The sequence below is a fragment of the Silene latifolia genome, chromosome 3 (assembly GCF_048544455.1).
Source record: "Silene latifolia isolate original U9 population chromosome 3, ASM4854445v1, whole genome shotgun sequence".
NCBI classification, from domain to species: Eukaryota; Viridiplantae; Streptophyta; class Magnoliopsida; order Caryophyllales; family Caryophyllaceae; genus Silene; species Silene latifolia.
Window position 1 is genome coordinate 114,725,099 of NC_133528.1, and position 16,948 is coordinate 114,742,046.

General features: G+C 35.7%; 2 protein-coding genes across 2 annotated transcripts; one reads left to right on the forward strand and one right to left on the reverse strand.

The window, feature by feature from the left end:
- Positions 1-2,343: 2,343 nt before the first annotated feature.
- Positions 2,344-6,282, forward strand: LOC141647876 (peptidyl-prolyl cis-trans isomerase, chloroplastic). Its single transcript, XM_074456238.1, has 7 exons — positions 2,344-2,657; positions 2,918-3,202; positions 3,284-3,483; positions 3,990-4,225; positions 4,488-4,630; positions 5,669-5,740; positions 5,875-6,282. Exons 1-7 carry the CDS (start codon positions 2,493-2,495, stop codon positions 6,100-6,102), a joined length of 1,329 nt encoding a protein of 442 aa, XP_074312339.1. The 5' UTR covers positions 2,344-2,492; the 3' UTR covers positions 6,103-6,282.
- A 435-nt stretch (positions 6,283-6,717) lies between these two features.
- Positions 6,718-12,716, reverse strand: LOC141647875 (serine/threonine-protein kinase 52-like). The gene is made up of 6 exons (XM_074456237.1): positions 12,250-12,716; positions 10,864-10,985; positions 9,968-10,164; positions 8,719-8,893; positions 7,827-7,961; positions 6,718-7,255 (listed from the first exon to the last, which is right to left on the reverse strand). The coding sequence occupies exons 1-6, from the start codon at positions 12,509-12,511 to the stop codon at positions 7,049-7,051; spliced, it is 1,098 nt and encodes a 365-aa protein (XP_074312338.1). The 5' UTR covers positions 12,512-12,716; the 3' UTR covers positions 6,718-7,048.
- Positions 12,717-16,948: the final 4,232 nt, after the last annotated feature.

A 16,948-nucleotide genomic window follows, 5' to 3' on the forward strand; every position in this document is an offset into this window, starting at 1 on the left:
TGCAACATCTGCATGATTGTAGTTGCCACTATATATTATTAACTTAATTATGTTAACTTCTGCAACCACTATTGTTATTGCATATGGACGGAAATGAGTAGGTTAGTCACCCGACAGACAGTTAGTAGGGTGGTCGGAGTTGGATGGTATGCCGTAGGGGTGAGTTAATTAGGACTGGGAGGACATAAATGAGGGTAAAAAGATGGGGAAATGAAAGGGGTAATATTGTCAAATACATACTGTAGCGAGTAAAAGGTGTGCTAGGGAAAACAATACAAAAAAAAAGGATATTCTACGGTGTACCTCTGAGTTTTTGAGTTTTCTGAGTTGTAACCCTGCTTTTTTGAAATTCTATCTTATACCCCTAAACTCTATATTATACTCCCTTCATACCAGACCAATGGTAACACTTACCTAATATAGTCGTACCACACCAATGGTAACATTCCTTATTTGACCCACAACATTACCAAGTTATCCTTATACCTTTTTGATATTTACACAAAATGCCATTATATACTCCACTTATCAGTATCAACCCACAATTAAATCCACAATCACATACCTCACCTATTTTTTCCCCTCTTTACCCCTGCTTTTACCCTCTTTTCTTAAAAACCCCATTTTTTATCACGTTACCATTTGTCTGGTATGGAGGGAGTGGTCTATAACATGACCTTATTAATTGTCTTTGTTAACGTAATTCGTTAGTTGATCGATTATTTCGCTCATTCATGCACCGATCACTCCTTATCACGTCCGCGTACTTATTAGCTCATCCAATTATCCACTAACTCGCTTAATAATCAACTAACATTTCCAAAAATGCACAAAACTTTGATTTCGTTTTTTTCTTCTTTAAATAAGTATTAAAGGTAATTTGAATTTATTTTCGCAGTACGTATTTTACTCAATTACGTACATTTAGCACATAACTTTCCATTTATATACCCCTACTAAAAAAACTCCAACCTAATTCTCTCAAATTCATAATCATAAAACCTCTCAAATTAATCAAACTTATCCAATTATAACATGATTTAAATGTAAAAAATGTATTTGATTCATTATTTGCAAACTATTGATCAGATGAACATTTGTTTTTTTTTCTTCTATAAGATTTTGTTAATCGGTTTTGGGGTTTTATGTTCGCATTGGTTGTTGAGTGGCGGCAAGGAGGGAGTGACGGGTTCACTGGTGGAGGGAAGGCGTGCGATCTCATGGAGGGACGACGTCGACGTCGCCGGTGGACGGAGGGGAGAGGGTGCGTGAAGGGAAGGGGAGCGGACACAGAGGCAGGCTAGGGTTGTCGGCGAGTCGATGGGGAAGAATTAGGTCGCTGGCGGTGGATGGGTAAACGACCGGTGATGGGTGGGTGGGTGGCCGGAGGTGGGTTAGTGTTTGTGGTAGAGAATGTTGGGAAGGGGTGAAATGAGAAGGGTAATTTGGGAAAAACGTACTATAACGAGTAAAATTTGTACTGCGAAAATCAACACCCTTTGTAATTGGTTAAAGTCAGTTTGTGATTATTATCATAAAAGAAGATGATATGATGTTAATCAATGAGATTTGAGGTTAAAGAACGATTGTTTGAGAGACAACGAGTGAAGAGAGAGTTGAAAGAGGTCATTATACGTAGGGCTGAGCAAAACCGTATACTCGATACGGTTTTGAAAACCGTATCGGGTATACGGTTTTTAAATTCACAATTTTGTCGATACGGATCCGACCCGGTTTAACCGTATACCCGGTTTTCGTATACCCGGGTTTTCCGTATATCCGGTTTTCATATACCTGGATACGGATTTCAGTTGTTTGTTGTTCAATTTATTGCATACGCGATAACACCTAACTTAAATTTAATAATAGGTTACATATTAAAATAATCAAAATTTCAATATTCATTATACAAATGCATTAGGAAAAAAGAAAGTGGACAAGTTAAAGTGATTTTGGTAAAATTATTTAGTTTTTGTAAGATATTTTTGGTTTTTTTTATTTCTTTTCAAAAACCGTATCAGAAACCGTATACCCGGTTTTGTTTTTGCTCGACCTGGATACGATACGATTTTTTGAAAACCGTATCGTTTATACGAAAATCCGTATCGTATATACGGAAATTCGTTTAATTGAAACTGTATACCGTATCGTCTCCGTATATTAAAACCGTTTCGTATATTTTTGATCACCCCTAATTATACGGATGAAGTAAAAGATTCAGAGGTATACTATGGAATATAAAAAATACAGGGTACAACATGGAAAACGCAAAAACTCAAGGTATATCATAGAATTTCCCAAATCCCAAATGCTTATCCAGAAAAATAAAGGATGATCCAAAACATGATCTTGTTCCTCACCCTCCACTGGTCCTCCATAGTCCATACCTATTTTATTATCTTAACCTTACCTCTCGTTTCTCTCCTTTCCTTGAATAACTCTCATTTGTTTACTCCTTATTTCTTCAACAACCATTCCTTAACTCAACTCCAATGTCTTCTTTCATACATCACCATTGTTACACCACTTTATGCAGCTCTAAACCTGCATTCCCTAAATTCCCAAATAATTTTACAAAAAATACCCGCTTTATGCGCCTTTGTCCTCCTCACTGTTCCTCCAAATTCCCCCGTCAAACTCAATTCCATCATGAACAAGTAAGTATTCTTATATTGGCTAACTGTATTTACAAACCCAAAGAATTGGGTGTGTGTAATGTGTTGCTGGTAACAATTTTTAGTAAATTTACGAGGCTACCTAGTAATGTAGTGCTAGTCACCTTTGATTAAAATACCCGTCATAAGGAATTTCGTAAAGGTAAATAAATGAACAGGATGGTAGGAGTAATTGTTATATTGCGAAATTGTTGGCAATACTTTATGAAAAGTTGATGGGAATGTTTATTGTTGATGGGCAGAAAAAGAAGTGTTTTTCATTGAAAGAATGCGCAATTTCGATAGCATTGGCAGCTGGGCTGCTAACTGGGTTGAGTTGGGAAAGCAATGCCCAAGCTATAACAACTCCTGTACTGCCAGATTTGGCTGTGTTGATCTCTGGTCCACCAATCAAGGATCCTGGAGCGCTGTTGAGATATGCATTGCCTATTGACAATAAGGCTATCAGAGAGGTTCAGAAACCATTGGAAGATATTACAGACAGCCTCAAGGTTTCTGGCCTTAAAGCGCTTGATTCTGTTGAGAGAGTGAGAATCTTAAACACTGCTCTTGATTTTAATTTTGATTGAGAATTTCTGTTTGTTAATATGTTGTCTCTGTGAATGTAGAATGTGAAGCAGGCATCTCGTGCATTTAAGAATGGCAAAAGTCTAATTGTGGCAGGGTTGGCTGAGTCGAAGAAGGAACATGGTTTGGAGTTGCTTGACAAACTGGACGCTGGTATGGGTGAGCTTCAGCAAATTGTGGAAGACAGGAACCGTGATGCAGTAGCTCCTAAACAGAAGGAGTTGCTTCAGTATGTTGGCAGGTATGTCAGCGTATATTACACAAGAAATTGCTATTACTGATCCTGGCATCCTGCTTAGTTAAGGGTTTACTACTAGTGTTAGTCAGTTATAGCAGTAGGTACCCACTAACTATTGTCTGAAGTAATTCAGATTAGCAATGCTCATTATTTTCAGTTACTAAAACTGGAGTATTATGACTAAAAAGATGGAACGTCGTGTCTTTTGAATGATGGACTGCTTAGTATCTATTCAGGTCACCATCTAAAGGTAGTTTTTACTACGAGTGTTATTTTAGTTCCTAACCATAACTTCCAGCATTTGACTTCATTTGATTGTCAAAGGGCTCGTGTACGGAAAAGTTGTAGTACAACAAGAAAGTAAGAAACATTTGGCAGTAGATAAAGCAATTAAGTTGAGAATCTAGAAAGGGGATGTTAAAAGCAAAAACTCTCAAGACAAACTTTTCTCATAGGTACCCTTTCATTGACTGCAGCTGAGATCTTCCTCGGGAATTGGGTTTCTGCAGTGTTGAAGAGGACATGGTTGATGGCTTCCCCTATGAAGTGCCAGAAGAGTACCGGAATATGCCTCTATTGAAGGGAAGAGCAGCAGTGGATATGAAGGTTAAGGTGAAGGACAACCCAAATTTTGAAGAGTGTATTTTCCACATTGTTCTTGATGGTTATAATGCCCCGGTAACTGCTGGAAATTTTGTGGATTTGGTGGAAAGGCACTTTTATGATGGCATGGAAATCCAAAGAGGTACTTTTGTTTCTGTTGACTTTGTTGATAAATACATGGCCATTCAATATTTTCATTAGAATTTGAATGACTTTCTTGTTTCTGGATGATTCTATTACAATGTTTACAAAGCAATATTAGATTATTAGCAAAACACTTGAATGTATCATAAGCACCATTCTCTTAACTGGGATCTTTAGGTTAAGGGGAAAAAGAATATCAATGTAATAGAAATGAATGACTGATAGTTGTGCGCTAACTAGTTTATACTTTAAATATGCAGCGGATGGATTCGTTGTGCAAACTGGAGACCCTGAAGGTCCTGCAGAAGGATTTATTGACCCCAGTACAGAGAAGCCTCGTACAATTCCTTTGGAGCTCATGGTAGAGGGAGAGAAAGCTCCCTTTTATGGGGCCACCTTAGAAGTAAGTCGCATTATGATTTCCTGATGAAACTTCTATGGACATTGGCACAGTATGAAACACTTGACTTTTGATTAAAAGCAACTAGACCTGTCAAACGGGTCGGGCGGGTCGGGTTATACGGGTCGGGTTAGATACGGGTCACGGGTCGGGTTAGGGTCAGAATACGGGTCAAGAAATAATTTTTAACGTTTTTTTTAAACGATTTTTTTAATTTAAAAAATATTTTTTTAAAAAGTAAAATATATTTAAAATTATTATTTTAATCATATTCATCATATACAATAGTTATATTGATATAATTATTAAAATAAAGTTTTTTTAATAATTATATTATTATTAAATATTATAAAAGTTATATAAAATTGACTTTTTAGTTGAATTTTTAATTTTAAGTAATAAAAAAATAATTTTTTAACTATATTTTCAAATATAATATATAAATATTAATATTTTTACTAAAATTCATGATTTTCCCTTGAGCCAATGGGTCGACCCGTTCGGGTCGGGTCTCACCCTAAAATAACGGGTCATTTCGGGTTCGGGTCTAACGGGTCGCGGGTCGAAAAAAACCGGGTTTGTAACCCTAAGAAAAACGAGTTGGGCGGGTCGGGTTTCGGGTCGGGTCGAGTTTTGACAGGTCTAAAAGCAACTGATTGTTAACCCCTGCCAAAAAACATCCTAGAAATAAAGACATGGAACAAGTCACTTTATCTAGAATAGCCATATATAGTTGAGAATTTCTCGTGTTTCGTTTCCAATGAGACCAAACACTTGCTATTCTATGACTTCGGTATATGATGAAATAAACCAAATGCATTTTACGACACAATTTTCGTTACGGGTTATACGGAAACCGGCTGTCAGAGGTTTCGATATTTCTTACATGTGTTAAAAAGCAAAAACTCTATAGTACATAATGCTCAGAAAAGATGTGCCAGATTAGAGTTATTTCTTACATGTGTACAATTTGTTGTCCCTTTCATATACTCCATATATTTTACTAGTACTTATGTCACTTATGTTCTACTTTGCTTTCAGGAGCTTGGTTTATACAAGGCTCAGACAAAGCTTCCCTTTAATGCCTTTGGCACAATGGCCATGGCAAGAGAGGTAATGACTCAAGTGATACACATACATTGTACTGGAAGCTTTCCGGTTTCTGGGTTTGCCTACTTTTAGCTTACTTCCCCCTGGAAAAAAGATAGCTGGTGAATTTGATGTACATAATTTCCTGTGTGTTGCAGGAATTTGAAAACAACTCAGGATCAAGTCAAGTATTTTGGCTGCTAAAAGAAAGTGAACTGACCCCTAGTAATGCCAATATTCTAGACGGGCGATATGCTGTGTTCGGCTATGTAACCGAAAATGAAGATTATTTAGCAGATCTCAAGGTTGGAGATGTCATAGAATCAATACAAGTCGTCTCTGGCCTCGACAATCTTGTCAATCCAACCTACAAAATCGCTGGCTAGAATTCTGTAACCCTTATTTTTATCTTGATTGCAACTTCCACTGCAAATAAGTTGGGTTATTTCCAACTGATTCATTAGCAAAGGAGCATGTAAATTTGAGTGTACGTTTTGTACTTTTTTTTGTAATTATTAATTGCAATATTGTTCCGTTTCTGCCAAGTTCAGTGGAACTTTCAACAATTTTTATAGGCTTACATTCAAAAGGGACAAAGTAAGATGATTAATACTCCCATAAATCTACACCATTTCTTGTTAAAGATCGTTTAAGTTAAGACGGTCTTAAGTAAGGCCAACTGATAAATCTATAGTAACCTGCCTAATTACTTATTATGTCATTTTTACTGATTTGAACTATTAGGTTTCACAAACTGAGCTGATGTAAAATTGAGTTTAGATAAACACACTATGTCAATCTACTTGGAAATATGAGCTCGAGTTTGGACTTGTAAATAAAGAAAGCACTGCTCGAACTCAATAGTAACCTACATTGATTCGTTATTATCTTCTTTTTTCCCCTAGGCTTTCCAAATTTATGTTATCAAACGACAAACGGGCATATGCCATACGAAAGGCCAAATGTAGAGTGATCAGACAGTAATATAAAATTCACACATCTTGCAAATAACGAATAATTCATTAAATTACTCCCCAGAAGTTACACAATAAAAGAAATGTGGCTTACAATATTTCATCTAGTACAGCAAGAACAGATGCCACAAAATAGAATATCCATCCATCAACATATATATAATAAACGAAATGTGGCCAACAATATATCATCTTCTACTCAACTAGTTTACATTTTTCTAAAATACAAACACAGACCGAATTTTACATTACACATGTACCTAATGTGATATACTTGGTAATTACTAGAGATTATTAAGAAGGCATCTCTTGTTTTAACATCTGAGTATGATATCATCTTCGAAAACTGGGTTCCGCTTCAAGGACCACGAGTTCTCTGAAAGCATAAACAACTCTGTTGCTGATCGACAGGAATCATACCACCGCCTTTTGATGTATCAATTGCCTCCAACAATGAGACTACCTCATCCATTTCCGGCCTCTTATCGGGATTTGCATCCCAACATCGTTTCATTACATATGCCAGAGCACCCGGGCAGCACCTCGGTATTTCTGGCCTCAGATTCTGAAAGTAAAAATGACGTTAAACAATACATAGTCCTGGTTCCAATTATGCAATTAACATCATCTTTTGGATCCAAGGGAGTGACCTACGTATCCAAGGGACTAATTGATACTACCAAGTTGCAGTTGTCCTACTTTTAACTGCTTAAGTTGAAATGTAAGAACACTAAACTCAAATCATTAACAAATAAATATCCTTGGCTCAGTAATGTTCCCTGTGGCAATATGACTTCCCCTTATTCTATCGGATATGTTAGTTTCATAGTTTGACACTCCTATCCTTGGCTCGGTAATGTTACGCGTCACAATAAGACAAGTAGCAAGGGTATTATTTTACCCCCAAATCTTTTTGCTGAGTTTCTTAGATCGTGTGCCAGTTGTTTCAGAAAGTATCAAGGAAGACTCTATGCTAAGAATATTGAAGAGTAAGGCATCAAGCCATCAACGCGAGCTATTATTCCAAGTTGAAAACTCAACCAAAAACCTTAAGAAATCACCACGTCCAGGTCCAACCCTATGACAGTCCTACCGAAACTTTTACTCTGTATCTTTTATTTTATTATGAATCTTACCTGTCGGACAACAGCTGACGTCACCTCCGAGAAGCTGAGATCAGGATATGGCATCTCACAGCAGTATATCTCCCAGAGGCAAATGCCAAAGCTGTACACGTCACATTTCCTATTGTACGGATGGCCATTGAGAACCTGCAGTATTTTCCCAAAGATTTGCAGATTGGATATAGGAAATTCACAAGGAGTGAACAAGTTAACATCTCCACTAGCAGCAAGACTAGCACTAGATTTGTCTTCTAATAAGATAACCGTAAAAGTACTGTTGATTCATTATCGAGCCTGAAGAGTCTGCCAATTATTGACATAAATGCTATCAAGTGCGAAAATTATTGTCAGATTAAGAAATTAGATCCAAGAGGACTTAGAGAGAGGACGAGCAGAGAGACGTCTTAAAGAGGATGTATGCCAAAAACAGAGGGAATAAGTATCTAACAACAGAGGAGTGCAGAAGGCAGGGAAGTTCTACAAAAACATTTGAGATAAAAAAAAGGCCACTTCAGCACTAATTGTACTAATAAGAACCAACGTAAACTCGGAGAAGCCCTTGGTTGCTACGACAGCGATCTTACATCGGCTATTCATTTTACCTCGCGTACCTATATGGCTATGTTCGACCCACAACACTCGGACATGAGTATGACACTTAAACACTTAATTTAAGCCAAGAACATGAGGTTCTTTCATAGAATTATCTGACACTTGAACATGCACTCATGTTGTACATTTAAATATGAGTTTCAGAAACAAAGAAGATCCGCTAATCATGTACCCCTAGAATCAAGAGGTTCTTTACTTTATTTCAAATTCCCCTAAAAAAAACACAAAGAAGAAATAACTACTTGAGTTAGAGGGAGTATTTGTAAGGGAATTGCAAAACTGTTTTACCAACCTCAGGAGCCATATAACCAAGAGTTCCTGTTTCACCAGTCATGTCATGTGGATTTGAAGCTTCAACACGGGCAACACCAAAGTCTGCAATTTTCAGAGTCCGTTGTTTGTCTAGAAGCATATTTTCAGTCTTAACATCTCTGTGGACAATCTTTTTCATGTGAAGATAGCTCAATCTACACAAAACAGTTCGGAAAACATATGTATTAAGAGTCATGTCACCCAAGATGCAAAAGCTTGAAGAATCAAGAATGCTTTAAACACAATTAGCTTGCAGAACTATTTCAATAGTTACATGACTTTTGTTTCTCAAAATCACTGTCCAGACTTCAAGAAGACAACCTGTTCACTGTTATCTCCGTCAGACGAACTTTAAAAAAAAAATCTAAGACACTCTTTGACCTATGTTTCTCAAACTCGGTTAAAGGAATCCGACACGGGTGAGTGTCCAAGTGTCAGATTTGTCTATTTTATAAAAAGAAAAACATGTTTTTGGTCTAAAACAAAGTGTCCGAGTGTCCTACCCACGTCCGAGTGTCGAGTGTCCGACACGGGTACGCGAGGTGTAATTGAATAGTCCGAGCAACATAGTCTTTGACCATGTCAAGTTGCACAAATCACAACGGGGGAAGAAGACAATGTTAAAGCATACATGACAAGGCTTTAATGGCTCAGACATGGTTGGTTTTACACCTAGGTATAAAATGCTCTGTAACATATAGCAAATGTGTTGTTCATTGTAGCTCTCATTGAGCACACTAAGGCCGTAACACATGACAATGGCCGAGAAGACGATCTCAGTGATCAAATGTGAGCTAGCTTCCCTCGTAAAGTCAGTGAATGTGAATGGCGTTACTTATTATTTTCTATCAAAACGTGTAAAGATAAAAAATGCCTTTGTGACTCTATTTAAACCAAAAAAACCTAATCTTTAACCTATATTTTTTAGGCTCGAAGTCTAGAAGGCATAGTCTCAGGCCATAAATAACTTCCACAAGATTACTCTTGGAGAGGATTGAACCTAGACTCATGGGGGTTTCACCCAATTTTTAACCACTACACTCCGCCCTTGTCTTTAACCTATCTTGGAAGTTATTATTGCACAGATTTACATTTTTTTGGCACAAATACAGAAATGTTTCCTAGCAAATATCAGCCAAACTATTTAAGGGATAAGCTAGAAATAGAATATATATTCAGCAGGATGGAAACATGGAAAAAAATCAAAATAGATGGAAATAAGCTGTTACCCCCGCGCAAGATCAAGAGCCAATTGGATTACTACTTTGAAAGCAAGCTTCCTTCTTCTGTTCTTTATGAGAAAATTCTTCAGTGCACCTCCAGGTAGATACTCAACCACCACACAACAAACATTCCTTGGCATCCCAATTTGACCATTTTCAGTTTGGATTGTCAAGTCAGATGAGCCCATTGTTGCGCCAATAAACTGCAATTAAAGCAACTATTTAGTCGTAATAGGCAGAAAGGCAGAATGATGGCAATATGAGCCATGTGTTAAAAACACTTGTATCAAACCATCAACTATTTACTACCTAATTACAATATAACAGAATACACATTACAAGTCATGAAAAAAAAACGTTAGTAGAAGAGCACATCATGACGACATGACCCAATAAAAATCTTTTCAGAACATATTGAGGAGGTGTCCAAAATGAGAGTAAGGCAACTGATGACAACAGAAACTCCAGAAGATAAATGTCGGGGTTGGTCCTTTGACGGTACAGAAGAAAAGATGTAAGATGTGTCAAATGAGAGTTGGTTCCGCAGCTTCCAAGATTGTACTATACACCCCGTTTGTCAGAGAAACACCATGAATCATGCTGTCATAAGGAATATGAAATTAACATTGAGACCTATTTACTCGCTACATCTTATGACTTATGCTATATAAGATTGGCTTTGATTCTGTGACTCATTGGCCTCTTCTTAACCTTTGAATCTCACAAAAAAAGAACAGGGAACAAAATGGCATGGATCACATCAGGTTCATTCAGTCAATGGTTCTAGTATATTTATAATCTCAAAAAGATACTCTCAGTTTATTTAATTGCTTCACTTATATTAAACTGCTAAGGCTTGAGGCAAGCATATCCATGAATGAATATAAAGTGATACAATGTACCTTTGTCACATTTGGGTGCTCCAGTTTGTGCCACACAGCAACTTCTTGAGCAAAAGCTGATCTTAACTGGGCAATCTCAGAATCTGATCGATGACCCTCTTCTCCCCAGTCAAGAAGTTTAACTGAGAGCAAGATAATTATTTTATTTAGATAATGTTTTGTTTTGAAGAAACTATCAATATAAACGCCATCAATATGAACTTTTTTTTTAAAAAAATTACTATTTCCAATATTATCCAGCATAGGAGTTTGGTGAGACAAAAAAAAATGGCTTTCTAAACTATTGGCTGACATTATGAGTCATCTGGACACAGTCTTTTTAAGTTTGCAATATAAGGCAAAGGGATGAGATTTCTTAAATTTGATCCCTTACCCCGACATAGGCAAGACCCTTTAAAGAAGCGTAATTTTGTACATCTAACTAAAAAGCCATTTATCTCTAGTCCGCACTGAATATTTGGCTTCTCCAAGCAGGGTATGTTTTCAAATTTCAACTAGCGGTTAATTCTAGTAGTAAAGGTTTGTGATTATCGAATATCATGATCTTTACTCGATAATCACAAGTTCAGCAAGACCACACTGATAAATTGTCAGCTTTATATCTGCAACTTGTAAAATTTGCATCATCAAAAACTTTTTTAAACACAGGAAAGACAGCAGCATATCATTTGCACAGGGCAATTCAAATGATAACACATGTATCCTGTGAGCAAGAAAGAAAAACAGAAGCAAAAGTTTTAATTTTGTCAAAAAGTTACAACTGTTCATCCTTCACTTTGACAAACAATCTCGTGAATCACGGATTCTCTATCCAACCAACACACACACAAAAAAAAAAGGTGTCCCACAAAAGTATGCTAACTAACTAGCATGCTCTCAACAATTAATAATCATGCATTACCATTTAACACCCTCACGGAATTTTCTCGGACTAGTAGGGCACCGGGTGATATTGAGTCTCGGTACCACCTTCTCACATGCCCTTACGTAGGATCCCTTAGGTAGGATCATCATTTTAATGAATCCTACCTGTTTTATGTGAGAGGGTGATACCGAGACTCGCACAATTTTCTATTTTACTTTCTATAGTGTAATTAGAAAGAGTTACCTTAAAAAAATAACAAAATCCAGTAATTATAATGTCATTACATAATTAATTAACCATTAAACTAAATTCATTTCTAAACAATTTTGAATAATTTTCAACTAAATCAAATGAAGCAACTTGTGTGAGAAACAAACAAATAGAAAAAAATAATAATGACAGTAAAAACTGAAAACCCAGTTAAAAACAACAGAAATTATCAACTAAAACATCAAAAAAAGTAGAAATTTGGACGTGCCCATCAAATGAATGATGAAATGCGTAAGAGAACAAAAAAAAACCTGCAACATCAAGACCATCATAAATAGCACGATGAACAGTGCCAAAAGTACCACGAGCAATGACAGATTTAATAAGAAGTTTAGAAGGGTCAATTTCCCAATCAGCTCTTCGACTAACTTGTTCTTCTTCTTCTTTTTCTTTCCTTTTTCTTTCAAGTGTTAATGCTTTGTTAAGATGTCTTTGAAGTTGTTCATCTAAGCTCTTTAGATCTATTTGATCTGCTCTTACATACCCATCATTCTTCTCTTTGCTTTCCTTCATCTTTTTTCTTTGTTGGAGGAGAAGAGTGATAAATTTTCCTAAATTGTTTAGTTTAGTTTAGGGGACAAATGCCATGTAAGTGTAGCAGTGTCACTGTTGGTTGGTGTATGTAAGACAAGATGTTCTTCTGTTTGTGGAAGAGTGAAATGGGAAGTTGAGGGGGTGTAGTCTAGTAAGTAGTGTAGTGTCTGGTTTCTTTGGGAACAAATTTAATGTTTGGCACTTGGGAGTAGGTCTTAAGTTCGCTAGGGTGCTTGGTAGTTGGTACAGTTGAGCAAAACCGTGTATCCGATAAGGTTTTGAAAACCGTATCGGGTATACTGTTTTAAAAATCGAAAAAATTACTATACGGATCCGATACAGTTTAACTGTATATATGGTTTTCGGGTACCCGGAAAAACCGTGTATACGGTTTTCGTATATACGGATACGGTTTGTTGACAAATGCCCAATTAAACATTGTAATTATTCAAGAACTAATAGTTACCTCTAACATGACCACCTCTTATAAAGGGCTGATTTTTGTTTATTGAGATAAGTTAGTAAAAAAAATCTTAAAAAACATTAAAAGAGTGGAGTTGAAAGAGGAACTTTGCATTTTTTAATTTTTCTTTATACAAAAACTTCAAACCTTGTCATAAACCGTATATACGGTTTCGTTTTTGCCCGATCCGGATACGGTACGGTACGTTTTTATAAAACCGTATCATATATACGGATTTTCGTATCGTATATATGGAAATCCGTATAACTCAAACCGTATACCGTATCGTATCCGTATTATAAAACCGTATCGTATATTTTTGCTCAACCCTAGTGCTTGGATGGCCCCATTTGAAATGGATTATAATTTACGAAAATGGGTTGGTGTCATTGTGACACCCAATCTTGGCGCCACTCTTTCACATGCAATAAGTGAGGACCCCTTTAATAAGGATGCATGTGAGAGGGTGACACCTAATCTCGGCGCTTTCACATGCAATAAGTGAGGACCCCTTTAATAAGGATGCATGTGAGAGGGTGACACCTAATCTCGGCGCCACCGGGTGGCGCCCTATATTAATTTATACCCCAACAGAGTTGTTATAATAGAGTTCTTTTTCTGTTATCTCGTCTAGTGATTTTAAATCCCATTTTTTTGGCTTAATTTCATATTTTATTTAGTTTACAGCAGTTTATTTCAACTTTATTCATCTCAACAAATGTCAATTCTGTTCAGTTTTATTCAGCTCAATTCAATTCAGTTCAACATCATTCAGCCAAAAAGAATAGGGTCTAGTTTGTTTAATATGTAAAATTAATCATTATAGAGAAAACATTTTAAAAATCCGTAAAAAAGAAATGGACCGCTAACCTGGTTGTCCACTTGAGGCAAAAAAATTGACGCGAGTCGGCCAATATCCGACCCATTTGAAATGGATTATATGAATTTGATTCAATATGATTTGACCTAGTAAACTACTTCATCAGATGAGGTGTTTGTAACACCCCGTGTTAAACTCACCATCGTTAAACGTATTTAGAATATTTAAATATAATTAAATATAATTAGATAGTAATTCGTCCTTAAATAGCAAGCTTTTAAGTTACGACTTAGTAGAGCACGCAAACCGAAATTGCATAAATTATCTAAGCCAAAAAGGAAATTAAGTTATAAAATCGTATCCACTACCCTACTAGCATAAGACCAATCATTCACTTTAACATGTTAATTAGAGTCGTTATACAAATCTCGTATAAGTAGAAAATTGGCACCTTAAAACGCCGAAAACAATTCAGGACTCTCATTGATGCCTTTCAAAAGCCTCATTTATTATTTTTCTGAACCCGTCACAATGGTAATCATCCGCTAGTAAAACTCAATGAAAAATAACTAAGCTAGGAGGATTGGATTCAAAATATGCTAACCCACTTGCTAACATTCAATGATTGTTAGGATAATCCACTTGCTTATCTTATCTTAATCCACTTGCTTATCTTATCTTCACCCACTTAGGATAATCCACTTGCTAATAATAGAGTTCAATTATTGTATTCAACAATGCGTTAAGATATTAGGTTTTTTTTGTCAAACACAACCTTTAAAAAAATTTTTTTTTTCCAAACACCACCTTTAAAAAAAAAGTTTGTAAAACACAACCTTTAATAATTTTTTTTTAAAACACGACATTTTGGCTAGAGTTTAACCTCTTGCAATAGGGTGACTTTTGTTGGAGCTTGTGTCCTCCACAAATTAGTGTGATAACATTTGTAAATCTCTTACAGGTTCACAAGGGTATACTTAGTATTTTAATCAGTTGATTAACGATTACCTAATAACGGTTGGCTCGCTAGAGAGTTTGACGTTATTATCATACAGATGGCGGTGATCAACTGGTCCCTAAAGGTCACACCTATAGGATGTGTTTGAGAGATGTGGTTATAGAAATATAATCACATTGATGCCTTATATGACTAAACAGTTAGTCAATGTGTTGATGAGACAATTATTTAATGAAGATTAAATAATATTAGTTGAGACGAATTAACTGTCAATTCGTAAATTGAATATAATAAGTTATATTTAATTAAATGTATGTAATGTTAGCTTGGACGAATTAATATGTTAATTCGTAATTAAATGTAATTGGTTATATTTAATATCAACAAGATGAATGTGTCATAGTGGTAATAGTGAGAGTACTCAAACCAAGAGGTTATGGGTTCGATCCTCACTAGATGACAATTTATATTTAACACATTTATACATTTTTGCCAAAACCGAAAATAAGGAGATATTACTCCTTGTTATTTCGGCTTAATGGGCCGAAATAGAGGAAGAAATATTCTACCCTATTTCTCTTCTTATACACGGTTAAAGGGAAGAGAGAGGGGAATTTTCTGACCTAATTTCATTTTTCCCATTTGCTTGCCTCTCATCAAAAACACAAAAACGATAAACCCTAATTTAATTTACTGAAATTAGGGGATCGATTCTAGCAACAAGTTAAGGGCATAGAGCCATCGAATCAGATTTGTCATAAAAAAAAGGGATCTTCTTTTCTTTACTGTTCGGACAGACACATCGACATCCCTTGGAAAGAAAAAGGTAGCACCGAAGAAAGGAAAGAGCGAGATGGTGGTTTTTTTTCTTCCCGCGACGTTGTCGTCTCGAGCAAGAGGGGCTTTTGGGCGCAATCCTCTCTCTTTATCAAGGTAAAACTCCTGGGCCAAGCCGTGAATCGCCTTAAAAGAGATGCTACTTGGTTGTATATGGAGAAAGACCCACAAAGGTTGTTGAAAAGACTTTCTCTATAGTGGAACGGACAAATGAAGCTTGCTCTCTATCTGATGATGGTGTCATATCGTCTTGGGTGCAACTAATAGGCTAATATCATTGCGATATTGTTCTTAGGCCGAATTTGCTAGGACCGAAGGTTATTTCTTAATCCTTTACGATCTTGTTTATGCATCTTATTTTATGACTAGTAATTCATCATGTTATAATTCGTTATAGTCCTTAAAATTAAAGGGATGCATACAGATAAATTTTACAAGTGGTATCAGAGCTAAGGCCACGAATTTTAATTTTGATGATTTTCATAAAATTGTTTGTAAACAACTTTAGGGTTTCGAAAAAAAAAAAAGAAAAAAAAGTTTCGGCTGTGAAAAAAAAAAATTTGTCGAGAATTTTTTTTTTTGCGTTTTCTTTTTCTTTTTTTTGTTTTGTTGTTTTGATTTCCATTTGATTCTCATATTGTTGTTTTTAATCGGTTAAGATAATAATATGATAATTTGTACATGTTTCGATTTAATAAATCGGGATGTAAATGGAAATTGGTTTTGTCGGATTAATGAATTGTTTTTGCTGTTATTGGCATATAATTTAATTTAACAAAATTCAAATCAATTATGATAAACGGTTCTATCATGATTCAGATATTCTTTTAACAGGTTAAATTTGAATATGTATTTAAATTAAAAGGTTGAATATGCCAATCTTGTTAATAACAACTTTAATCAATTGTTCGTTTTTCGATCGATGAGTGCGGCTGGTTTTCAAAAGAAAAAATTCTGTTTTTTTTTTGTTGTTTAGGGTTTACAGCCGCAAAAGAGAAAAAAAAAATTGGGCTGTTTTTCTTTTTTTTTTTTGCCGAGACACAAAGAATAGGTTTCTGTTTTTTGTTGTTTCGGTTATCAGCCGCAAAGAAAAAAAAAATTGTTTCTGTTACTGTTCACGGCTAGACAGTTTAAAAAAAAAAATTGATTTTTTCGGTTTTAGCTGTAAAACCGAGAGAGTTTTTATTGGGTTGTTTCGGTTTTACCGAGATAAATTTTAAAGATTTTTTTTTGTTTTTGGCCAATTAATTATTGTGAAGCGGTTCATAATTACAGTAATAGATACCTAATTATTTTAAAGCAGTTTAAAATATTGATGGATTAAATTCATATTACAAG